The 25,414-nt window shown below is 48.3% G+C and overlaps 1 protein-coding gene across 1 annotated transcript in view; it reads right to left on the bottom strand.

Annotated features, from left to right (window-relative positions):
• Nucleotides 1–3,192: 3,192 nt before the first annotated feature.
• LOC115043708 (chromodomain-helicase-DNA-binding protein 6-like) overlaps nucleotides 3,193–25,414 on the bottom strand; it is a 59,835-nt gene continuing 37,613 nt past the window's right edge. Inside the window, 36 exon segments of the mRNA XM_029502369.1 lie at nucleotides 3,193–5,443; nucleotides 5,445–6,101; nucleotides 6,541–6,645; nucleotides 6,784–6,924; nucleotides 7,017–7,256; nucleotides 7,454–8,098; nucleotides 8,783–9,043; nucleotides 9,148–9,299; nucleotides 9,627–10,116; nucleotides 10,468–10,800; nucleotides 11,233–11,368; nucleotides 12,004–12,142; nucleotides 12,145–12,151; nucleotides 12,380–12,721; nucleotides 12,777–13,158; nucleotides 13,160–13,209; nucleotides 13,992–14,089; nucleotides 14,630–14,838; nucleotides 14,953–15,325; nucleotides 15,915–15,942; nucleotides 15,945–15,974; nucleotides 16,271–16,349; nucleotides 17,574–17,703; nucleotides 17,946–18,049; nucleotides 18,445–18,534; nucleotides 19,082–19,241; nucleotides 19,778–19,896; nucleotides 20,073–20,153; nucleotides 20,597–20,799; nucleotides 21,130–21,240; nucleotides 21,452–21,631; nucleotides 21,736–21,900; nucleotides 22,314–22,509; nucleotides 22,611–22,821; nucleotides 23,268–23,424; nucleotides 23,823–23,921. Coding sequence (XP_029358229.1) covers nucleotides 4,874–5,443; nucleotides 5,445–6,101; nucleotides 6,541–6,645; nucleotides 6,784–6,924; nucleotides 7,017–7,256; nucleotides 7,454–8,098; nucleotides 8,783–9,043; nucleotides 9,148–9,299; nucleotides 9,627–10,116; nucleotides 10,468–10,800; nucleotides 11,233–11,368; nucleotides 12,004–12,142; nucleotides 12,145–12,151; nucleotides 12,380–12,721; nucleotides 12,777–13,158; nucleotides 13,160–13,209; nucleotides 13,992–14,089; nucleotides 14,630–14,838; nucleotides 14,953–15,325; nucleotides 15,915–15,942; nucleotides 15,945–15,974; nucleotides 16,271–16,349; nucleotides 17,574–17,703; nucleotides 17,946–18,049; nucleotides 18,445–18,534; nucleotides 19,082–19,241; nucleotides 19,778–19,896; nucleotides 20,073–20,153; nucleotides 20,597–20,799; nucleotides 21,130–21,240; nucleotides 21,452–21,631; nucleotides 21,736–21,900; nucleotides 22,314–22,509; nucleotides 22,611–22,821; nucleotides 23,268–23,424; nucleotides 23,823–23,921 — 7,473 coding nt within the window. The 3' untranslated portion in view covers nucleotides 3,193–4,873.

Consider the following 25,414-nt stretch of genomic DNA (forward strand, 5'->3'; position numbering starts at 1 on the left):
ATCACAACACAACACCACCACAACGGAGCTCATCACCGACTGCAAACCTGAGACACTGACGCAGAAAGAAGAATTCAGCCTGCAGAGGTCACGAATTATCCAACGTGAGCAAGAGAAAGTTGAAAGTCATCTTTTATTGCACAATAAAAGATCACACATACCATGTTTTGACTCATGAGATTGGTCCACATGGGAATACAGAGAGCTATAGTTACAAATCAGAAAAACAGAAAGGAGGGAGGATAAAACCCACCACACGACTTATCAGGAATGAGCAGGTTTATCGTCTGTCTGAGTCACGCTGCGTTCGGCTCAGAGAAGTCGGACTTCTATCATGTGGTCCCTGATTGGCTGTTCAAACCTGAACCCGGCCACCAGTTTCACTTTTTCTTTCATTTGGATTAATCGGGTTTATCTTTGTGTGACGTTTTGGGGCTCCGCTGCTTTTCATCTTCACCACGCTCTCACAGAAGGCCAAATTTTCTGGGTCTTGGTGGTCTTTGGATCTGAATCAGGTCAGAAACTGAACCTTAAAACCAGCTGCACATTGGGGACTTTGTGATGTCATAACGAAGCAGTCACCGCCCTCAGCCACGCCCCTCCCAGGCCTGAGTGCCGACAGGAACCTATATCTTCATTAGATCACCCAGAAAACTGTCAGCCAATCAGAGAAGAGGATCACATCCTCCCTTCTGATTGGCTGAGCTCCAGTGAGGACTGTTTTTGGTTCTTTAAACCACAAATGTGTCTTCTTCACAATAAAAGGCCAGAGAAGTGAAAATATGGACCTTTAAAAACAGAATAAAATATTACAAAGTGACGGGAAAAATCTGAGAGGCCTGATTCTGATTCCACCAAAATACTATCTGAGGTTCTGCGAAACCAGCGAACGGACAAATAAGAGGACTTCTCATTTCTGCATGATTCCCTGGATTTTTAGAACTTATAACTTCAAGTGACGCCTCGTTAAAAAGGACTTTGGATCAGAACCATCAAACCCAAACAGAATTCATCTGAGAACTTCACCACTGACTCGTCGGCTCCTAATGAGGCCGGGAAGAGCTTATGAAATACCACGGGTCAAAATCTTGATTTATCAAGTCAATTTCTTTCGGCCTGTTTCAAATATTTGATTCCAGTGCTTCTGATAAAAGCAGAAGAATAAATTCAAAGAAAACGACAGTAAATTCAGACTTTCTCCTTCAGGATGGCTCAACGGGAGCTGTCGTCGCCGGGCAGATTAACCGCCACGGCTGCTCCAGACTCTTTCAGAGGTTTTATTATTTGAAGCACCTGTTACGGTTTCAAATAGTTTCAGCCCGATAATCCCACAGCGGAGTATCAGCTACGGTGAGAAAATTCTTCTGATGAGCAGGTGATGAATGCAGCAGAGAAAAAGTTTAACCTCCACCTGAACAAACAACTTCAGTCTTTTAGGAGACGTTCAGCGAAACCAGCCATCAGTCAGTCACGAGACAGGAAGTGAGCAATATACATGAATGGAGAGATGAAACGTTGAGGTGACCCTTCGGAGGAGCAGGTACGGAAACAAAAACAACCGCCGCCACGTGCTGCACTACGGGGGCTCGTTTCCAGCTTTCACACGAGGACGGGCCACAAACAGGAAACGTCCTGACGTGTGTGTTTCCAGATTATTCAGCCTCTCTCATTTACTGAGACCTTTTTTTATCTTCATCTCAACAAACACACAAGAACAATCAAATACTGGAGCACACGTGTGATCATCACCGTCCAACTGAAGGCCAAACGTCAGGGAACGGGACGTTTCTTTCTCAGATTTCAGAGCGAAAAGAGCACGAACCTCCTGCAGACCTGCGAGTCGAACATTTCGACTTTGGGAACTCCAGCAGAGTTCTCAGAGCAGACTTTGGACTTACTGAAGTCGGACACAACGTGCTGCCTCCTGTTCAGCCCAAACCAGCTGAGACCACACGGTCTTTAAATCGACACCATCACACACACAACACGGTGTAAACAGGAAGCAGATTGTGTTGTTGCAGAAAAAAAATGAAAGACTTGACTTTCCAGCAGCTGTCCCTCCTCTGAGTGACAGACAGACTGGACCAATCAGGACACACTCCAGAGGTCAGATCCACCTAGAAGATTTCTGAGGAGCTGCAGGTCGTTCTTGCTCTTTGCCCGATTGATATTTTGTGGGAGTTTTCTGAGTTTCTACCAAAAAAAAAAAAGGTTCCTTTCAACAAACAAGGCGTCATCATCTGCTGACGGCCCGATGATGGCGTCGCTGCGGACGGCGTGATCTCAACATAACGAAGCCCACAAAAAGAGAAAGTATTTAAAGTCATTTTCGAGGCACTGGTAAGAAAACAGTCACTTTTGGTTGACTCTGTTTGTGCTTTGAGGGACGCCTGATTGGCCTTTCGGGGTTAACGCAGTGATTTGGACAGCGGTACCTTCTCTGCATTACTGAACATCACCAAGGCCGAGTACACAACAAGAAAAGGACAAACAGAACAAACACCAGAACATGTCCCAATATGGAGATGTAACAGAACATCTATACAAAAAATACTCACTAAATAAGGCATTTAACTTTGAATAATACGTAATGAGACTAGGAGAGAAAGAATGTCATATTTGGTGAAAGTTTGGCAAAGAAAAAGAAAAAGAATAATAAATTATAGGTAGCCACAAACCTGTGACAAGGCAACAACTATGTTTTTTCCCCAACAAGAAATATGACCTGTAAGAACGAGACTGAAATAGAAACACAAGTCCACAACAAAACGTGTGCACAGGCAAGCACGAGACACACGCACCATCTCTCTCATTACACACACACACACGCACACACACACACGCACACGCACACACACACACACACCACACACCACACTCTCTCTCGCGCACACAAAAGAAAGCGAAGACAGTACAGAAACAGGCTAACATTCACAAAAAAGACTTTGTGCAAAAATAATGTTTTCATGTGGACAACCGAAGAAGTGAAGACCAACGTCATGAACAGAAACATTTGACATATTCCCCCAAAATACAGACCCTGTTGTGAAAAGACTGAATAGAACCAGCGACTTGCATCCATTTAATGTACAGTACAGTCTGTCTGATACAGAAAACACTGGGACTAACCTCGATGAAAAATCCCCTCACATATGTCAAGTATTTTTTTTTTCCCACGGGAGAAACAACAACAACAAAAAAAAAAAAAAGGCAAAAGAAATAAATGGTGCATAAAAAACAGCAATATACAGCCATAGATTTACATATTTAGAAACTCTTAGTATGAACTGATCAGAGGGGAAAGAAAGCAGACTCAGTGATTCACACCACTCATCTCTCCTCTTCCTGTCTCATCTGTTCTTCACGCCGCATAAAAAAACTAAATAACAGACTTTTTCCTGTCGCTGGACAGATCCGACACTGAGGAGCAGTGAGAGGACGACGGGTCAGACAAACAAAACGCGATGATGCAGGTCATGATTGAAACTGTTGACAGCCACCTTCTCGTCAGGAGTAAGATTAGGGCTTCGTTCTCATCACAATAATTAAAAATGAGACTATAATATTGTCTCCTGCCGTCTTTCCACTCCAGCATACAATCAATTCTGCCTCCTGTCGCCCCCTGGTGGCCTCACTGAGCTACTTCCTGTCTTCTGATTCGACCTAAACTCTTCAGGGACATCCTGTCAAAGTGACTCTGTGTCTGATTTTAAAATCTCAACATGATCCAAAAGGAATTAATCTCATGAAATGAAATGAAGTGCGCTTCACTCAACATTTCCTGTTTTTTGATTTTCTTAGTTTGTTTGTTTTACCTCCAAAGTTCCTCTTTAAAAGAGATTATAGCAGCAATGGGATGGCATTGATCATCTCAGCCAAAATAAAATATCTGAATGACACTCTACAGTGTTCAGGACGGGCAGATGGCGATGCTGTACCTTCAAATTAAGATACAGCATCATGTCGTGGATTTAACGTCACTTTTATCGTGACTTTGATTTGGCCTACTAGTCCAGTGGTTCCCAACCATCATCGTAAAAAATAAAAACCGTTAAGGCTTTTAAATGTTTTAAAAGTAACAATAAAATAATTTGAAATGGGGGGAGGCAGATTTAAAGGGTTAAAAAAGCCAGAAGAGCCGCTGATTCATCTTCTCTCCGTCAAACAACCGTCCTGATTGTTGAGTTTTCGGCGATCCGGCGGTCACATTAAGATTTAGTAGGAAATGAGGTGGTAAATGTTGGGAACCACGGACTCATCGACAGCCACCATCATTATTTTAGAGGGAAAGAACAATGAAAACTGTTTGTTCTCACTGAGGCCACCACTGTAGTTTGTCCATCTGTTTCCCTCAGCGTCAGCGGAAAAGGTTTAGTGTCGTGGACATCCGGGAATGCTGGTTCAGGCTCTTCCAGATTCATCTAAGCTGCAGATTTTTGAACATTGCACAAAAATAACAAAAAGAAAAGAAACTTCTAAAAGTAACAGGTGTCCTCGACAAAAACAGACCATCGGGGATCATTCTGAGCTCGATGTTACCGACAAAGCTGCTTCCTGTCTGCAGTGTGTGTGTGTGTGTCCCTCCCGACTCGATGCAGAATGAAAGGGGGATAATACACAGAAGATCATCTCTTACACTAGTTTGTATACAAGGAGGGAGTGGAGGGGGGTTGGTGGTGGGGGGGGGGTCTTGGTATATAAACATGACCAAGTTGAATATAATCGTCATTGTTATTATAAGTCATCGTCATAATAAAAGTCTTTACATGGACATTGACTGACAGACACAGCACAAACTTTACATGTTGCTCAGCAGAGAAAAAGAGCAACAGAAGAGACGGAGGACAAAAAGGGCGCTGTCTGTCTCCGCCCTCTACGCCTCCTGTCCCTCCGCCTGTCTCTGCTCCTCAGTTTCCTGCTTCTCCTCCTCCTCCGTGGTGTCTCCTCCCGTCTCCTCGGCGGCTGCTCCCTCAGGGTGCTGATGGGAGTCTGGTTCTTGGGGCTCTGAGGGCCCCCCTCCCTGCCCAGTCTGGGGCTCTTCGGTTGGGGGTGGACCTGGGGGCTCCGGGGCCGAGGTAGAGGGGGCGGAGGGAGATGAGGAGGAGGCCGGGTGGGGGGTCGCGCCGGCCTTAACTGTACTTTCCCTCTCCTCTGCTTCCCCCGCCGCCGCCTTCTCCTCGTCTCGCTCGCCCTCCTCCCTCCCTCTCTTCCTCCTCCTCTTTGGGCTTCCCGGGGAACCGTCCAACGCTCCGGGCGGCATGGCGGGCAGCGCCATGATGCCGCCATGCGGCAAGAACATGTGCGGGTACAGCAGGCCGTGGGACATGCCCGGGATCAGGAAGGGATTGAAGGTAAGATGGCTGCCGGCGCTGGCTCCGAGGTGGGCAGAGCTGAGATGTGCCCTGCTGGTGGAGTGATGATGGCCGCCGCCTCCACCCCTCCGGCCTTTTGTTGGATTCCGTGGCTCCTTTCTCCTCCCGGCTCTCCTCTTCACCACCAGCAGCGGAAGGTGTGGCGGCGTCTTTCTCAGCAGGCGTCGTCGACGAGGGGCTGACGGCCTCGGACGTCGAGGGGGCGGTTGTGGTGGTGACCTTCGGAGCCGACAGTGAGGAAGAGGACGAGGTTGACGAGGTGGAGCTCGGGTGAGGAGGTGGCGGCGGAGGTGGCGTGTGCGCCATCATTGTGCCAACGCTGAACAAGGCGTGTTGTGGGATCGCAGCCCCGTGTGGGTGTGGGATGCCGTGAAGCATCATGGGTAACATACTCAACCCGTTCTTGGCGTCTTCTGCCGACGTCCCAGCTCCTCCTGCCTGGATGGCTGCAGGGAAACCGTGAGGGAATCCAGCCGCCATGATCCCAGAGATGGGAATTCCAGGAATACCGCCACGGAGGTTCTGCATGGCCACCATGGAGTCCACGCTGCCGATTAAACCGCCATTCATGAAGAGTGGGGGGCCGAGGCCCGGCGAGGACGAATCAGAGACCGACAACAGGGGTTTGGGCATCTCGCTGCGAGGCCGACGCCCACGGCGCCGAGAGCCTGGGTCTCTGTTGACGGGTTCGGTCAGGATCCGAGAGAACTTCCCCTCAGGAAGAAAACCCTGCAGGTCAGAGTCACGACAGTCAGACACGACAGAGTACGGCAAGAAAACGACACAAAACAAAATTCAGCCCACGAGTCTCCTGGAGGGAGGTTCAACAACGGGGAACAAAAAGAATTTCAATATTTGTAGGTCAAGATTTATTTTGAAAGCTGCTGATGAGGATTCCTCAAACATGACTTTATTCTGAAAGGATATACTTTGAGAATAAAGATTTAAATAAATGGGAACAGTTTCCGTTGATAGAAAATTGGTTCTGCAGAATCGTGTGTCTTTGATTTGTGTCGTATTTATTTTTGTCTCTTTAATATCTTATTTCTGTTGATGTGCCTGATATCCTGATTTTATAAACGTTTACAGGGATTTTGTGTATTTTATTTCATGCTTTTGTCCATTTGATAACACAAAACAAGCCAAAGTTGGAGTGTTTCATACTCACAGAGTGTTTCACCACATCAGCCCAGTCTGGAGCTACAAAATACTCTGAGTTGGCGTCCAGCCACCTGGAGAGCTCCTTTATGGCCGGAGCCATGGCGCCACCAAGCTGCGAGGAGGAGAACCGACACAATGACTCACTGAACTCTCCTGCTTCCTTTTGTTTGGTTAGAGGACAACGGCAAAAGACAACACACAGATTCTGTCAGAACGATACGGATGTGAATGTGCTGTGTGTGTTTTCTACCCTGCGTCCGGTGCCTCGGTGCACGACAGGAACTCTCTCCTCCCCCGTCAAAGAGTTGATGTCCAGCTTAGTCGGGTCTTTGCAGCGATGTCTCCTCTGCTTGGGACGTTCCACGAAGCCGTGCAACAGACCGGCTCCAGACTGCGTGAGGTTGGGAGGAGAAAAAGAGTCATTAACCAGGATACAAACCTAAAAGCCAGAGAAGCTCGGAGACCGACTGCTGTCCGACTCACGTGGGCGAAGGCAGGAAGGTCCATGCTGTAACTCGGGTTCTGCCTCAGCCACTCGATCAGGCCTTTGCTCGCCGCCTCCCTGTCAATGGCCACGATCTCCGGCTGGGGGGGCGTCTGGGTGGGGGTGGGAGTCGAAGAGGAGGATGGCGTGGGCGGCCCGGCGGGTCGCTCTGATGGAGACGGGGAGGGCGAGGAAGTGGAGGAGGAGACGGAGGAGTGGCTGATCACCTCCACCCGGCCCTGCAGGAGGACAGACACACACACAGTTTTAAGGATGAGAAGTCGTGAGCAGGAAAAAGGACTTTCCTCCCAAATCCAAAGTTTTGTATTGAACTTGAGGAGTTTTTTCCGTCCATGCAGCTTCTCTCTTTCACACTGAAGAACATACAAAATGAAAAACTGGCCTTGGAGCGAAGGCGCCTCCTCCCTCTACCCACCTGTGTCTCAGGCAGGTGAAGTCCTCGGCTCTTGGTGAACTCAGAGTACAGAGCCTCCACGTTTCTCCTCCTCCCTCTCCTCCTCCTCAGTGAGTCATCTCCCCTCAGGCTCCCGTTAACTATCTGCCCTGTTACAGGATGGATGAGCCCGGCCTGCAGTATCCCGGCCATGTCGATGCCCACAGAGCCAGGTAAGGGAGCTGTGATGGGGGGTGGTGGCGGGAGCTTATGACCGCCGCCAGGACCAGCACCGTGGTGGCCGATTCCCGGTGCAACCACCGCTTCGCCTGCCGCCGCTCCACTTGTGGTGCTTATTTCTGCAGAGGACTTGGTTAGATCGATGGCTGTTTCTTGCCAGCCGTTGATCAACATGGATCCCGTGCGGTGGGAGGGCGGGGCCACCACCGGGCCCTTGTCACCACTAGAGCTCGTGGTGGTGGCAGTGTGGCATGGCGATGCCGATTTTCCAGCTAAAACTTTGGCGGCTGCCGCAGCAGCAGCAGCAGCTTCGTAGTCGAACGACCTCCGACCTCCTGTGCGTTTGAGCTCTGGGAGGAAGGGAGGAGCCACGAGCCTCTCCTGTAAGAGAGGCAAGGAGGTGAGGCGCCAGGCTCCGCGCCCGCATGCACCGCCCCGCGGCATGTACTGTCAGGGTGGACAGGGTGGGTGAGGGGTGAGACAAGGATGGGAGAGAGATGATGGCTTTGTTAAACATACATATGGACTGAGACACAACACAGTGGCGGCTGTCAACCAGACCTGGGCAAAACCATGAACACCTCAACACATTAAAAAGGGTCATGACCTCTTCGTTCTGACGCGTCTTCACCTGGGGGATAAAGTTTGTTACTTCTCCAATGACCCCTCTGCTCCCTGGTTTATAGCTTGGCCCTCCAACACTTAATAGTTAAATAAAACTCATGATTCTGTCTCTTCTATAATGAGGAGAGAATAAATAAAATGTTTTAGAATCAGTGTGAAGTTTTAGACATTGTTAACCTGTTCAGGCTAAGGTTAACGTATTTGTGTAATATTAGCTTGTTTGGTTTGCTTGAGGTCATATTAAATCATTCAGATTATCTAGGTTAGCTAACGTTTAGCTCTTTTAGCCTCACACTGGTGCATTAGCAACGTTAGCAGGTTACAGTGAAAACGCTGACTCTTTGACGCCTTGAGAGTTTATTCGTCACCAAGACGTTATTAACATGATTAGCCATTTGAGCTGGACACCACTTGTATGAGCCATGGCATGAGACGGATAAATGAGGACGGATGATACATCGATATGCACCACAGAGGGAAGTCCTTCCTCAGGTCGCAGGTTCTCACCTTAGGTAGTCTTGTGAGGGGGGGCGGGATGGGGAAGCCCAGTCCGGGGTTCGCCTGCTGGACTCTGGTTTGGCCCGGGACGGAGCTGGCGGCCGTGGTGGGGAGGAATCCTGCCCGGTGGTGGTGCTGAGCTAAACTGTTAGCCAGGCAGGAGTTAGCAGTCAGCGAACTGGGCGAGTCGTGCTGCTCGCTCGGCCAAGGCCACTTCCCCTTCAGGATGGCGTGACAGATGCTGTCCAGGCGGTTGATGATCACCCGATCCTACAGAGAGAGGGGGGGGTTCCATCAACAAAGAACTGAGCTCATTACACACAGACATCAAAAGGACGAAGCTGGTGTGGTTAATTAAGGACACGACACGGTACCTTGGGCCATTCAGAGAAGGAGTAAAGGGCTTTCTCCTGCAGGAGCTGAGCGATGGTCGGCTCCCTGCTGTCATGGAGACTGTCGGGAATCTCACACATGGAAACGGGAGCGGCAAACCTGGGGCTTCCTGCGTAACCTTCTGCCACCGGGACTATAATGGAGGCAGAGGACAGGTTTGAGCTGTTAAACCTCTCCTTCAGAAACTTCATTTCTCACAGATGTATTTCATTTCATCCCCGCAGACATCAGCTCCACTCTACACTGAAAACTGTCAGGTTGATGGAAAATAGATTGAGAAAATTTTACTGTTTTAAGTCATTTGTTGAATATAAATCAAATCATCAAATGTGCACTTTCCTCCGATGTTTGGTCCCTGATAACTCATCTGGCACTTTCTTGATTGATATATGTGTTATTTTACGGATCAATGAGAGATTTGATGGTTAGTCTTTTTGTTTGTCATTAACCTGAGTCCTACCTGGTGTACTCGGCCTCTCCTCCTTCACTTGGCCCTTCACCACCAGGCCGTCGGACGTGTCCACCAGCCCGTCTGCCTGCTCTAGTTTCGGGGTCAGGACTGTGCTGTCGGCCTCCAGCAGCCCCTGTTTCATCTCAGCTTTGACCTCAGGCAGAGCGCTGAACTCCATGTCCTCCGGCTTGGCCTCGGGTTTGATCTCAGAGCTGTCCGGGTAGGCTGCGAACTCCAGACTCTCCGGCTTGGCTTCCGGCTTGATGGCGGACGTGTCGGGAAAAGCTGTGAACCTTAAATCTTCCGGCTTGGTCTCGCTCTTCAGCTTCACGCCGTCTGGATAAGCAGCAAACCCGAGTGATATCGGTTTGGCCTCATGTTTGATTTCTACGCCGTCGGAGAAGGCTGCGAACTGGAGCACCTCGGGTTTACTGTCTAAGCTCTCAGGCTTCATGGAAGTGCTTAGATCTTCAGGTTTGGTATCCCAGCTCCCGTTTGACTGGATAGTCCAACTGCTCAGGTTTGGTCACCAAGTCCTCAGATTTCATGGGGTAAACGATAAATTTTGTGTGTTTGACTTCGGAGCTGTTGGGGTAGATGGGCAACACGTCCTCAACGATCTCAGTCTTTGTCTCCTCAACCTTGATTGGCAACTCCAGTTGCCGGTTTCTTCTCGCTACTGTCGTCCGGTAAAGGAGAAAATTTAAGAGCGTGCTTTTTGTCAGCGCTGTTTTCGTTTTGATCGAGCAGATTGTCTTTGTTACAGTCTTCAGGCGTACCGTCGTAGTTTTCCTGATCCATGGAGACTTCAGTTTTGACTCCATCTTTCATCACAGGTGTCTCCTCAGACCTCGACTCCACTGTAGGAGACGGCAGGGAAGCCGAGGGTTGGAGGGTTTCGTACAATCAGAGTAAATGCAGCCCACTCCATCTCGCTGGCTTTGGCATCGGTCTGTTTCAACTCATCACAGGTTTGAACCGCTGGAACCTCCATGAGCGCCACGTGATCCATCTGCCCCTCTGAGATCTCATCAACTTGAATCTGAAAGCTCCTCATGATCCATCGAACCCTTCTCCCTGGAGATTCCCACAGTTTCCCGGCACTCGCAGGAACTCTCCGGACGAGTTTCCCATCAGGGCTCCAGATTCCATAGAACTCTCCATCGTGTCCCTCCTCGACCGTCTGGTACAGAATCAACCCGTCACCTCTTCCCCGGGTTCTTCTATAGACTCAGGACACTGATGCAGCTTCCCCAGGTAAGGATGCACATCAGATTTATCTTCTGTCCCTTCAAAGCTCTCCTGATGGGTCTTGAGACAGCTGGTTCGAGACCTCCATCCTCTCGTCCTGCTCCTCCAGACCCGGCTCCGGCTCTATCCGTCAATCTGGTCCATGTGTAGATTCAGGTCTCCCAAACTCTGGTCAGCGCCTGTGAGTGTAAAACACCAAAGTGTTAAGTTTAAACGCTAGAGAGTTTATTCTATTATAACATCATTAAGGATTTATTAGTGTCGCTGGGTCTGATGCTGTATGTGGGCTCAGCCTGTGAGACAGGACTCAGGGTTTCAGTTATCATAGATCAACCAAGAAAGAACTTAACCCTCTCAAACACACCTCGCTCTCTATCCAGTTTCTGATCTCTTGTTTCTCCATGTTCTGCTCCACCACCGCCGCTCTCGACAAATCCTCCACGTCGTCTTCTTCCTTGTCGTCAAACTCAAACCCTGCGGCCGCTTCCCGTCCTCTCCCTCTTCCACAGGATGGTCAGGCTCTCCGCCAACATCGGAGTGGTCCAGCCTATCTTGGGGCTCATGGGCAGTGATGTCAGACAGAGAGAAGTGGAGAGGGGGGACGTAGGGCGGAGGGGGGCTCGCAGACAGGTCGGTTTGATCGGCGCTGGGCATCTTCGCTGAACGCCGATGTCCTGCACACGTAAAGCAAAATGTCAGACTCAGATTTACTTGCTGAAGAGGCGTTCTGCCAGAGCGCTGAGCCGTAATTCAAAATCATGGTGAGCCATTTTTAAGCGCCGTCACATCAATAGTGATATAATGATGTTGTGAAGACGACGCAACATGCTTTATTTCCCTTTTAATTCAAAACTGAAATCAGGAATTTCACAGTTCTTCAGCCTTCTTGTCTGTTCCTTGAAAACATTATGATGCAAACGACTTAAAATTACTGTCACCTCGGGGCTGTGATGACTCAGGAACATTCCTAAACACCTCTGAAATCTCCTCATGGCAAGCTGCCACCAGCCGGGCGATAAAAAACCCACCTTAAAGACATGTAACTGGAAGACAGCGGCTCCACGGGGTCTCCTGCGGACGGGTGGGATGGCGAGGACGAGGGCGGGAGGCCCAAACACTCCTCCAGAGTTTCCACCTTCCTCCCCTCCTCGAGTCTCCCCCCTGAGCCTCCTCGTCCTCCTCCTCCAGGAAGCCCGGCTCCAGAGCAGAGGGACCCAGGATCGGATCAGACTCGTTGAACATGTGGTGCGCAGGACTGGAGTGGTCTGTGCCGTCCAGGGAGCCTGCAGGGACGAGCCAAAGACGATGACACACACGAGCAGAAAGGTGACACTGTTATGAACTCTGAGGATAATCTGATAATTAAAACTGACAAAAATGGATCTGATTATTTTTAAAAACTGGATGAAGCCGCTTCTTTCATTTTTAATTTTCATGCTGTTTTTGGAAAAAAAACCAAAAAACATCATTAAAAAGAATTCCAGGACGTGATATCATCTGATTTAGCAAACCTGTAACTGGTCCAGCTCCACTGAAGGCGCCATCAGTCCGGTTTCCTCTGATGAGCCCTGCTCGCCAACAAGCACGTCACTCCTCAGTTTTGAATCCAGGTCGGTTCCCCCGACGCCGTATGAGTTGAGCATGCTTTGACCTCCTGCGGCCGAGTTGAAGGGGAAACCGTTGAGGGCGTCTTTGGAACCCTTCCCACCATGTAAAGCCTCTGCAGACATGGCGTCGTGCTGCAGAGAGCTCAGCTCCAAAGTCTCATCCAGAGGAGGACAGTCGAGGAAGTCTCCCCGAGACCCGGGCACTATTCCTAGGCTGGGTGAGGCCGAGTCGTGGGCATCCGCGGCGGAGGGTGGAGGTGGGGGTGAGAGGAGGAGGAGGAGGAGGAGGAAGGAGAAGGAGCTGATGGCGGCACAGTGTGATGCTGGTGATGATGCTGGTGTGATGGGAGGACTGGTGGGGGTACTCAGGAGGCTGGGGGGAGTGATGACCGAGTCCCGAATCGTACAGACAGCAGTGAGGATGAGGAAGCTGAGGGTGAGACGAGGAAGACGAAGAAGACGAGATGCCAGGATGAGTCGCCAAGCCCGGGTGGTGAGGGTGGTGGTGGCTCTGAGGATGGATGTGAGACGGCTGCCCCCTGACGTAGTTCCTGTGAGCCTCCAGGAAGGTCAGCTGCGGGTCGTTGAGGATGTAGAAGTCGGTGCGGCTCAAGCCGTGGCGCGCCGCCCCGATCAGGAGGTCGCGGTCGTGTTTGCCGGTCTCCCACCAGACCGGAGGTAGAGGGAGGGCGGCACAGCTGGAGGCGGGCCGAGAGTAACGGATGACGGAGAACCTGGAGGAGGGAAGAGGAAACAGAAGAGGGACAAACATTTGCCACAAAAACTTAAGTGTTTACAAGTGAAACGAAAATTTCATTAAAGACAATTAACTGCAGTTTCACCGTCAAAACAAAAAAAGCTGAGATTATATGAGCAGCGTTCAGTATATGACAGTAATTTATACAGAGCTGCTGATAATAACAAGTCTGTCAGCTCTGATATGAACGAACACAATTGTCTTTATTTAGAACACAATGCTGCCGACTGTTGGTGTGTTATTCTTCTGCATCCTGCCCATAAACCTGGACCTGGTTCTGGGTCTGTTTAAAGTCAAGTCAATCCTCAAGGCTCTTACAAACTTCATCCTATTTAATGACCATCAGGGGGTGACGCCACTGTAAAAATAAGTCAGATTCTATTGAAGTCTATGGGAAAATGTTACTAAATCCAGTCGGCTGGTTACGGACTAAATGTTGAGTGCTTTAGCCTGAAGTCATTTACATGGTGGTGAAAGTGAGACGTATGAAGTCAGCAGCACTGCCTGTTTACACAAAGCAACAAAAATCACCTGATGATTTTTAAACATTTGTTTCTCCTCTTTGATTCATGACAATGAGTCTCATCGATCAAATGCAGAAGAAAATTCAATACAGATGAATTTCATTTGAGCAGCCACGAGAGCGCACACAGCTCCACACTGCGTTTGGAGGGAAACTTTGAAGTCAGGTCTCTGATTTTGAGTCGCAGCAGCGAAAACGAGCGTCGTGATGAAGCTTTCATCCTTCAAAGAGCTCACCTGCTCTCTGATCTTGCGCAGCAGCTCGATGCGGTACAGAGTCCGGGCGGCTCGCTCCTCCGTCAGGGGCTCCACCAGCACGGCGGGATCCACCAGACCTGGAAGACAACAATGGAGGGGGGGGGGGGGGACATCAGCATTACCACTGAGTCTGTGAGAGATAAAAGCAGGACGACAAGAGTCAGTTTAGGTGTTTATGGGATGAGTTTGTAATTCATCCCACATTTCAAGTAAGCGGAGCTTAAGGCCTGATCCAGGCTTTTCAATCAGGAAGCAAAGTAGATGAACATCAGGCAGTTTAACTAAATATGAATCAAATCAGAAGAACTGAATGAGTTAATGACACGTCAGGGAGAACTTTAATGTTAATGTACTGAAGTCTGAATGATGAGGAGGCGCATCAGGACACCTCCACGACAACAGCCATTAGTAAAGGATGCAGGGCTGGACTTTACGGTTTTAACTGTTAAATTTGTTTTTCTGTAATAAAACCAGGCGACAGTGTCTGTAAAATAAAAGCAGCTGCTCTGAGAAACATTTAAACCGCTTCATGAGGGTGAATTCAATCAGCTCTGTCTCTCCAGGTGATAAATCCAGTCCAGATTCAGGACCAGCTCTCGTGTCTCATGGACCGATACCTTCTTCCTTCCTTGGAGGCAGCTTGCAGGCCGTCCTGCACATGTTGACGAAGGAGTTGAAATATCTCTCCAAACTCTCATCGGTCTTCCTCTCCAGTCGAGCCAGCGCTCTGAACTGGGACCAGTCGAAGGTTTTCCTCTCGGGGTCGTACACCACGCCAAAGGACGACACAGTGCGGTAGAAGTCTGCCTGCTCTCGACGAGTCCACCTGAGAACAACGCGGGAGGTGACAACTAGAATCTGCTGAAATATAAACTCAGATGTTTGCAGCTTCCGAGATTCTTCCTGATTTAAACTCAGCTGACGCTGCTAACATGTTTACCTTCTCTGCCACTCCAGAAAAAGGGGATCCGGCTCTGTGGCGACCACCGGACATCTCCTAAGCTCTTCGCCCAGCTGCCACGCCAGCGGCCCGCCGGCGTGATGACTGTGGGAGGTGCCGGTTCCTCCCATCCCCATGCCAACGAGGCCGTCATGAAGCATGAAGTCGGGTCTGAGCAGCGGTTCGCGGCGCAGCGTGAACCGCTGGTAGGCGGTGATGAGTCGTCGTAAACGTGCTGTCAGGGCGGGGCCGGTGGGCCAGAGGGGGCGTGCCTGGACCACATGCAGAGCCGCTACACCCGTCCCCGTTCCCGCTGTCGTGGTGGTGACCAAAGTCCCATCCTGGCCGCACAAGTCACCTGACATCTGGGAGTCTGTGAGGAGAGAGATGACTCTGAGCTGATGTCAACAAGCTCAATTAAAATTAGATGGGACAGAAAAATTTAAGTGTCATTTCGTCCGGATCAGTGAGATTCCAACGATAAAAGAGAATTCATGAGCTGGAAATCACCACAACTAAATCAATCTAAGCAGCTCTTCTACCTGTATGCTCCGAGGTTGTAAGTTTTAATTACCCATCACTGAAAATGCTAATTTACACTGCAGATTTCCATAAATGTCCCAACCAACTGCATGTGTTGAATGTAAAAATTCAATACATATACATATTTATTTATAATTATTATTATTATCATCATTATTAGAAGTGTTAGAAGTTAAGAAGTGAAGGTCCTCCTTTGGCAGCAGAGGCTTTTACATGGATCTGAGTGTGTTCACCGTCTCGTTCTCCAGAGAGCACTTCAGTAACGAGTTGTTCAGTAATATTTTCTCCTGATACTTCATCCACTGAAGGTGGAAACAGAGAGACGTCGTCCACTGAGAGAAACGTCATCATGAAAGTGAAACATGGAGATGGGCTGGGACTGTCTGTTTCATCGGGAGGTTTACTGCCGGGCGTCTCACCTGGGCCAGTACTGTCCGGTTTTGTCTGACGTGGTCTGTGCTGGAGCAGGTTTCCTCTCCCTGACAATTAACAAAAAGAAAATTAAACAGCAACACAAACTACAGAAGCTCTGAGGCACGAGTGATTTATTATTTCTATTTATTTTACGACGGACCGGTCACATCCCTCCGTATCTTAAGTCAACATCACATTATGATCTGGAATAGACATATATTTAAATCTAATGATGTAAAATACAAGAATGAGTCCTCTTCATCTCCAGAGACTGAAGTAAATGAAGGTGAGGGGACAGAGTCTTTAACACATTAAGTGTCTTTAAATACTAATGTGGCAACTCGGGGACCTTCCTCTTCACCTTGCTGCTCTCGTCTCGATCCTCGCCGGCATCAGCTTTGTTCTCGCTGTCGTCTTTCACCTCCTCCGTTTTGCACACGCTGATAAAAAAAAGACAACGAACAAGACGGGAAAGTCTTTAACGACAGAGACAGTGACCTCATCCCACATGGCTGGGGTCTGGGGACCGAGGGCCACGCTCACAGTCCCCGAGACCTGACAGATAAAACATGAATATGGCACATCAGAACATCATCAGATCAGACTGTGTGAAAACTCAAAGTACAACAATCAGCTGATCGTGTGTTCACCTGAACCAACAAAAGAGTCACCAGAGAGAAAGGCTGAAGGATCAAAATGCACTTCATTAATGAAATTAACAAGCTGAGTCAGGACAACCCTCAGTCCGTGAGCTGCTGCTCTGGTTGGTAATTTGTCTGTCAGCCATCTTGGTTGATTGAAACCAGAAGGAAGGAGGTGGAGCTAACTTCAGTACAGTCTGACAATCAGCCCATCTGCAGCCACTTCTGGAAGGTCCTTCCAAATCTCTCCAAAACTTTTAAGAACTGTGATGAAGGTAAATCCTTTGGTTTAGCTGTTCACACGCTTCAACAGGAAACAAAGTGAGCGATAGCTTCACTTCCCTCAGGAAGTGGATCACAGCTTCCTGCTCGTCTTCAGGGCTCTGCCGTCAGCCGAGGGAGCGTCCCGAGAGAACACCTCCTCCTCCTCTTCCTCTTTTTATTCTTCTGGCTTTTGTCAGCGCAGCAACTTGAGTCTGTCGTCCCAGCTGTGTGTGATAATCCAGCTGCAGCTGTCAGCCATCTTTAAACCTCTGTCTTATATTTCTCTGTTAATCTGGTCCTTCACACTCTGAATGTAAAGCAGGTGTGTGGGCGGGGGGGGGTGTTTTTTCACAACAGCGTTGACAGCGGCTGTAAATGCTATTAGAGAGACGACGCAGCAGGGAAGATCAAGGCGACATCCCGGGGTTGGATTGTTGCCATCTGGGGAGACATTAAGGGACTAGAGCCCGCCTCCTCCTCCAAATGGTTTCTCCTGGTTTCAAAAACCAAGATGGTCGACATTACGGGACAGAGTGGAGCCGTCAAAACAAAAGTTCAGAAATCAATCAATGTCATGTGTATTCATTCTGTGAAAATCAATTATTCCCCATTTTGGCTGGAGAACCTCAGAATCCTCAGGAACCCCTTAAGACCTGTTTGAATCTAGTGTGATATCCCAGCATGCCTCTGTCCCACCACGTTCTTACACCCTGTGTACCGGTGCATGTACACGTGCATGTGCACGTGCATGCGTCTCACCTGTCAGCTATGTCTGAGGCGGTTTCCCCCCCTCCCTGTTCAGCAGACAGCGCAGTGACATCAGGCATCCCCACCCGCTCCAGGAAACACAGCTCTGCATCCGCACGCATGGCGTTGTACCGCTCATATCCTGTCCGAGGACACACACATTAACAAGGCCTATCAGTCGAACAGTCGTCCTGCGAACACAAACCTGAAAGATTGTTGACGGATGTTTAAAACCGTCCCTTCATCTAAATCTTCTTGACAGACTCTTGAAGGGAAACTGCTGAAGTCGAGATTTAATATTCAACCAAATCCTCTTGAAACCAGCAGGTGGAGAACCTTTTCATGTGTAAACAAAACCAGAAGAAAAATCTTTGACATCCTCACCGTGTTTGTGGACTCCTATGAGAAGAGACTTGTCAGCATCAGCATCCCACCATGACGCCGGGATCTCTATGTAGTCAATGTCTGGGAGCGACACCTCCAGTTTACTGTCAAAGCGCACACACACACACACACACAAACAGCCTGTCAGTGTCACGTCAGGACGCTGCAGCTCACTGACAGCAGAAAAGTAAACATTCAGCTGCTCCATCAGATCCGCCTCATGTAAACCGCCGTTAGTTCAGCTCCTGCACATTTGAAATCAAACAAGACTTATGTCGTCCTGAGCTGAGAATGAGGCCACGCCCCCTCTGCAGGTTAGAGTTAAACCACCGGTGCTCCCCTGGTCTATAAATGTCTTTCCCTGTCCAACCGCAGACCAGGTCCAGGTCCTGGCCCACCTGGTTGTCTCGTCTGCTATCATTAGCTGGCCTAATGGAGACAGAATGTTTGTTGTTGTCAGCTGATCCATGAAGTGAAACAGGTAGAAGGAGCTCCTCACCTGGCAGGTATCCCCTCCAGAGCCTGATTGGCAGCCTCACCCAACACCTCCACCTTCAGGTAGTAGAGCATCCTCACCCTCAGCAGCACCCTGAGGACAGAGCCAGAGGACAGGCTTTCTGAGGACCACCTTTTCAAAACGCCACGTCTCTGACCCACAAACACACAACAACTGACCTGTCCTGTTGACGGTTAAAGGTTCTTTCTACGGTCTGTTATTGTGCAGCTCAGTACATTCACTTCTGAAACATTCTATTTAATCAGCCCAACAATTGGAAGAACCTGTTGGTCTAAGACAAACACCCGAGGAAATCAAACTGAACCAGCTGAGGTGGAGGGAGCGAGTTGCAGGACCCGAGGTTCGGAAAGAGTCGGGGCAGAGACACGCACCCAGTTATCTCTTCACACCACATCAGTAACACACAAACGCAACACACATATCAGAACACTGTCCAGATGTCAGTGAACGCACCACAGCACTCAGTCATAATGAGTTTAAGCCTCCTGGTCTTCAGGCAGACATTCAGCTCAATTGTTGATTTGATGTAGAAAATAACACGCCGCTCTGACAGTTAAACAGCAGATCTTAAATCTGGTCTGGACTGTCCAGTGGACAGAGCAGACGGCAGTAAACTGACTTGTTGCAGTGCTGTTTCAGGTGCTTCTTGTAGCTCTCATCTTGCAGAACCACCTCGGGGTTACAGGTGGCCAGCCAGTCAGCGTTCTTCACTTCAGGAACGTTTAACTGGTTCTTCAGCTTCTTCCCTTTCCGACCTCGAGGAACCGGAGCTGATAAACCTGAGAGAGAGAGAGCGGGGAAAAAAAAAAAACAAAAAAACAATGAAACGCTTCTACAGAGCTTCTTTCTCCTGGACAAATTTTCTTAATGCACATGGTGACCTACACTCACATGTTTATACATTAATTACAAAGACGTTTTAGTATTTGTTTTCATGTATATTTGTAGCATAATGATATTACTATTATTTTTTATTTTATATTATCATTATATTGATATATTACTATCATAAATGAAACTGAGGAGCTTCAGTGACATTATGGCTCATTATTCTTCAGACATAAGGGAACACACAGACCCAGAGCAGAAATGATTTTTTAGTACATATATATCACATATACAAAGTCACAATATGATTTTAGGGCACACTGTTCAGCTGTATATACAATTATGTTGTGTTTTATGTTTCAGACATCAGCCCAGCTGCTGGAAACTATTTCCTGGCTGCACCACTTTCTTTCTCTCCATTGTGAGTATGATGCAGCATCTGCTGCTGAGGCGGTGGCTAACATTTGTTTAATGGTGAAATGCTGACCGGAGTGATTAAGCAGCGCCTGGTCCTGGCCTTCCTTTGTGGGGCTAATCAGGTCCCAGATGAAGCTCTTGATCTTGTCGTCACCTTTATAGTGTCTCAGGCAGTAAACCAGCAGAGCCCTGCACAACCACAACAACAAAAAAACAGAGGCCATGTCTTTTCAACCTGCTTCCTGTGCAGACAACTGCAGCTGCATCAGACTCCGCAGCCCGGTGACCTGCTTTTTCTTTTTACTGTAAATTATTGTGCATATTTTTGACTTTTAATGGAGAAAACAAAGATTTCCTCTGCTCACCTGCAGATCACCTCCATATCTCTCTCTGCCAGGTGCCATTTAAAGCGGCCGTGGTTCAGGATGTCCTTCCAGCGACCCCAGCTGGGGAGACAAGGGCCCAAAGAATGAAGGAAACAAAGAACTCACAAAAAAACTGAAATACATACATATGAGTGTATGTAAATTTTTTATGGCTGAAAACAAATGTGATCACACAGTTCATTTCCTTCACCTCAAACCGCAAAATAAATTAGCTGTGATGTGTGTTTTCATTTACGTTCACACTTGAGCTTGAAGGAAACAAACTTATTTAGAGCTCTCAGAGTTTTTCTTTGGCAGATTTTTATTTGACTTCATTGGGAACATGTAGGGTTAGGCCCCAAAGCCCCAAAAATGCGTGTTTACGGCAGTGCTCACAGAGCGGAGGGTCAGTCTTTGTTAATAATGTCTGACAGTTCAGGACCTGTCAGCTGTGAGATCACGTGATCACATATAACAGCAAACAACAGGAGCCTGTGACTTATTCTGACGTGTCTCTGTCGTACCCAAAGATCAGCAGATTCTTCTCCACCCGGAAGCACTCGGCGCGGAGGTACCGGCGAGTGCGGTCACCCAGACGACGGGTACGACACGGCCGCTCCTCCGAGTCGCTGTCCAGCTCTGAGAACTCCATCAGCTCATCGTCCTCAAAGGAATTATAATGACGGGTCTGTTTCCGCACACGAGGTGTGTCAATCACCAGAGACTCCTGAGACGGGGAGCAAGACAGAGACCAGGTCAGGAACCACACAATAACACACACCAGATAACAGACACACACTATGAAGACAGGAGCTGATCGGCAAAACATCTTCATTCAATAAGGAAGCTCATTAAGGTGGTGAAGAGAGAAAAGTAGGAGGAGAGCAGTGGAGGACGGTTTGATTCCCTTCTCTCATCCTTTGATTTCTCTTTTCTCTCTCTAGTAGTTCTGTTTATCGTCTCCTCCCTCATCTCGTTTCTCCTTTTTCTCTCCTCGCTCTTTCAAACCTTTTCTCTTTAATTTTTTCCTAAACTCTCCCCCCTCTCTGTCTGTTACCTTCTCAGACTTCGAGTCGATCTCCACCTCAGCGATTTTGGCCCATTTCTGCCAGAAGTTTGGGTCGTCCAGAGAAATGTCCGTCCTGTTTCCAGAAGAGATGAAGCTAGCCTGAGGACAGGAATACGGAGACATAAAGGGAGAAACCTCAGATCCTGGTTGACATCCGCTGGCTTTTGACAGAAGTTTGGACTGAAGCTGAACAGCTCTTTGGTTTCAGTATATTTGATGTGGAAGCCAAGTGTCGGTGTTTGCTCCAGGAATCATCCGACATCAACTGTCAGTTTTTTGTTTCTGGTTTTACTGAAAGTTTACTTTGTACCTTGGCAAACGTGGAGCCTTTCCCCTCAGACTGGATGGTGATGGTCTGAGTCCGTCTCTGCAGAATCTGATCGATGTCCTCCTCACAGAACTTGGAGCCCTCGTCCTCTTCGTCCATCAGGGCTCCGTAAGCTCCTTTTTTCAGCAGATCCTCCACCTCCAGCTTGGAGAGCTGCTGCACCTGCCGAGACACAAAGACGCCGGTCAAAAGTCGTCCAGTTCCCAATCTGGATCCGGCTCTCAGACCTGCAGACAGCGACTAGTGACCTCATGTTCCCCTCTCACCCCGTTCAGGCTTCCTTTGCGGTTGATGTCCTGGAGGACGGCCTTGTCCAGTCCCAGCTTCAGACTGGCCTTGTCAAACATTTCCCTCTCGTATGAGTTCCTTGTGATCAGTCTGTAGACTTTTACCGCTTTGCTCTGGCCAATCCGGTGGCAGCGTGCCTGAGCCTGGGACAGAGGGAGGGACGTTAATGTCAAAAGTGTCAATGTGACAGTTTTTTCACACGGTTTTGGGGGGGAAAGCCTCATAAACAAAAAACAAAGAAATACAAGATGCTAACAATGCTAACGGTTCTGATCCTTCTGCTGGTCTCAACAGACTCTTCATCGGACTCTGGCTCTGCCTGTGGCTCATACAATGTCAGCTGCTACCAGGTACAAGCCAGCAACATAAACAGAAAAAAGTCATCGTAACTCTGCCGCTCTAATCCATTTTTTAATATATAATGAGCGAAACATTTAAAGAGACCTCGTGGCTGATTATCTCAGAGTTTGATCTGCTCTAGTGTTTAATCACATCTAACTATCAGATTCACAGGAGGAGGAGTCTTCTCCTGATTCATCTCTCCTGACAAACTCACCTGCAGGTCGTTCTGGGGGTTCCAGTCCGAGTCGAAGATTATGCAGGTGTCGGCTGCCGTCAGGTTGATGCCGAGCCCTCCAGCCCTGGTGCACAGCAGGAAAACGAAGCGATCCGAGTCCGGCTTGCAGAACCTGTCGATGGCAGCCTGCCGCAGGTTCCCTCGCACGCGGCCGTCGATGCGTTCGTACGTGTAGCTGGAGAAAGCCCACAGAGAGAAACGTCAGAGAGTCCCTCCCTCAGAATGTCCCGGCTTTGTTCAACGAATCCCAAATGTTTTCCCTCCCTCTCTCCTCACCGTCTCTGGATGAGGTAGTCCTCCAGGATGTCCAGGCAGCGGACCATCTGGGAGAAGACCAGGACTTTGTGTCCGCCGGCCAGCAGTTTGGGCAGCAGCTTGTCGATCAGCACTAGTTTACCAGCCGCCTGGATCATGGCCTGCAGCTGGAAGTCCGGAGCATCAGGACTGTGGCTCTTCTTGAAGCTTTCCAGAATCTTCTCCTCTGCTCCTGGAAAAAAAAAAAACAAGACAGAGGTGAGACTACAGGAAGTGATGGGAAAGAGCTTCATCTATCAGTTTAACCAACAATGACTGATGATAGGAAGATGACCATATTGGTGTCTTACTCCCTGCAGGTTGACAGCTCGAGGCCAAAAACCAGATTCTGATTCTTTGACCTGAATGTAAAACATGTATGTTTTTACAAACAGACATCAAATGTATAATCTAATTCCCTACTGGAGACTCTGGGAGGAAAAAAATGTTATTATTTAATGTATTTTATGACCATAGTGAACACTGTTGATAATTATTTATTTCTTCATTGACTGATTTAATAAAGATCATACAACAGCACCGGCCACCGGTGTGGTCTGGAATACAGTACCACATGCCCAGATAATTTCTCATTATAGATGATGTGACACACAGAACTGTGTGTGTGTGTCTGCTCACCTGTGATCAGGTAGGGGTGGTTGCAGCACTTGCGGAGCTCCATCATGGTGTTGATGAGGTTGGGCATGTTGTGTTGGTTCGCTCCTTTGGACAGGAAGGAGAAGTTCTTCTCTAAGATGGCTCTGTAGTACTTCTTCTGAATGTTGGTAAGCTCCACCTGCAGGAACACACGCACACACGTGCGCACACACACACACGTTATACAACACTGCATGTTGTCATATTGGCAACAGAATTACTCCTGAATTGGGTCATGATTTAAATGTGAACTCTGGATTTCGCCACATTAAATGGCCTTCATTTTAATTTCACTTTGAATTTCCTGGTGCTTAAAGAGACGAATAAAGACTTAAGAGTAATGATTCTGATAAAAACAAGAGCCTCGTTAGTGGGGCTTATTATTGAAGCCACGTTTAAGGAACTTCTTCTTAAGGAGCTTCTGTGGAGATGATTTCGTTCAGCCACAGCAGAAGGAAGTGGGATAAAAAGCTTAGAGCTGTTTAAACACAGCAGGAGAGCTGAAAATCACTGTTTGTTCTTCAGCAGCTCTTTTACCTCGATGATGGTCTCCTCTTTCGGTGCCAAGTTCTTCTCCACATCGTCTTTCAGCCTCCGTAACATCATGGGCTTCAAAATGGCCTGAAGCTTCTTCACCTGTTGGACACAAAGGGAGGGAAGTCTGATCACACACACCTGGAGACCCTATGTGAGCACTTCCTAGTTTCAGAGACAAAAACACGGAGCACAGTGTCAGCTTCCTGTAGGTACAGAAGGCCAAAAAAGTATTTAGTCAGCCACTGATTGTGCAAGTTCTCCTACTTAGAAAGATGAGAGGTCTGTAATTTTCATCAAAAGTACACTTCAACTATGAGAGACAAAATGAGAAAAAAAAAATCCAGGAAATCACATTGTAGGATTTTTGAAGAACTTATTTGTAAATTATGGTGGAAAATAAGTATTTGGTCACCCACAAATGTTCAACTCAGTACTTTGTAACATAACCTTTGTTGGCAATGAGGTCAAAGGAGGTCAGAGGTCAAAGGGTCTATGGGGTTGAGGTCTGGAGACTGGCTAGGCCACTCCAGGACCTTGAAATGCTTTTTTACAGAGCCACTCCTTCGTTGCCTGAGCAGTGTGTTTGGGATCACTGTCATGCTGGAAGACCCAGCCACATCCCATCTTCAATGCTCCCCCTGATGGAAGGAGGTTTTGGCCCCGTTCATTCTTCCCTTAACACGGATCAGTCGTCCTGTCCCCAGAAAACAGCCCCAGCATGATGTTTCCACCCCCATGCTGAACAGTAGGTATGGTGTTCTTCACATGCAACTCAGCATTCTTCTTCCTCCAAACACAACGAGTTGAGTTCAATTTTGGTTTCATCTGACCACGATATTCTCCCAATCCTCCTCTGGATCATACATATGCTCTCTGGCAAACTTCAGACGGGCCTGGACACGCCTGGCACTGCAGGATTTGAGTCGCTCTCAGCGCAGTGTGTTACTGATGGTGGCCTTTGCTACTTTGGGCCCAGCTCGATGCAGGTCATTCATCAGGTCCCTCCGTGTAGTTCTGTGATTTTTGCTCACCGTTCTCACGGGATGAGACCTTAGGTGGAGCCCCAGATCGAGGGAGATTATCAATGGTCTTGTATGTCTTCCACTTTCTTACAATTGCTCCCGCGGTTTATTTATTCACACCAACCTGCTTGCCTATTGTAGATTCACTCTTCCCAGCCTGGTGCAGGTCTACAATTTTCTTCCTGGTGTCCTTTGATAGCTCTTTGGTCTTGGCCATGGTTGAGTTTGGAGTCTGACAGTTTGAGGCTGTGGACAGGTGTCTGTTAACAGACAACCAGTTCAATCAGGTTCCATTAATACAGGTAATGAGGTCATGAGGGGAGGACAGAAGAAGTCACAGGTCAGTGACAGACAGAAATCTTGCTTTTTTGTGAGTGAACAAATACTTATTTTCCACCATAATTTATAAATACATTCTTTAGAAATCCTACAATGTGATTTTTTTCTCATTTTGTCTCTCATAGTTGAAGTTGAAGAAAATTACAGACCTCTCATCTTTCTAAGTAGGAGAACTAAATACTAAATATGACAAAATACTTTTTTTTGCCCTACTGTACTGTACTTTTCACA

This window comes from Echeneis naucrates, chromosome 5, assembly GCF_900963305.1.
Source record: "Echeneis naucrates chromosome 5, fEcheNa1.1, whole genome shotgun sequence".
Taxonomy (NCBI): domain Eukaryota; kingdom Metazoa; phylum Chordata; class Actinopteri; order Carangiformes; family Echeneidae; genus Echeneis; species Echeneis naucrates.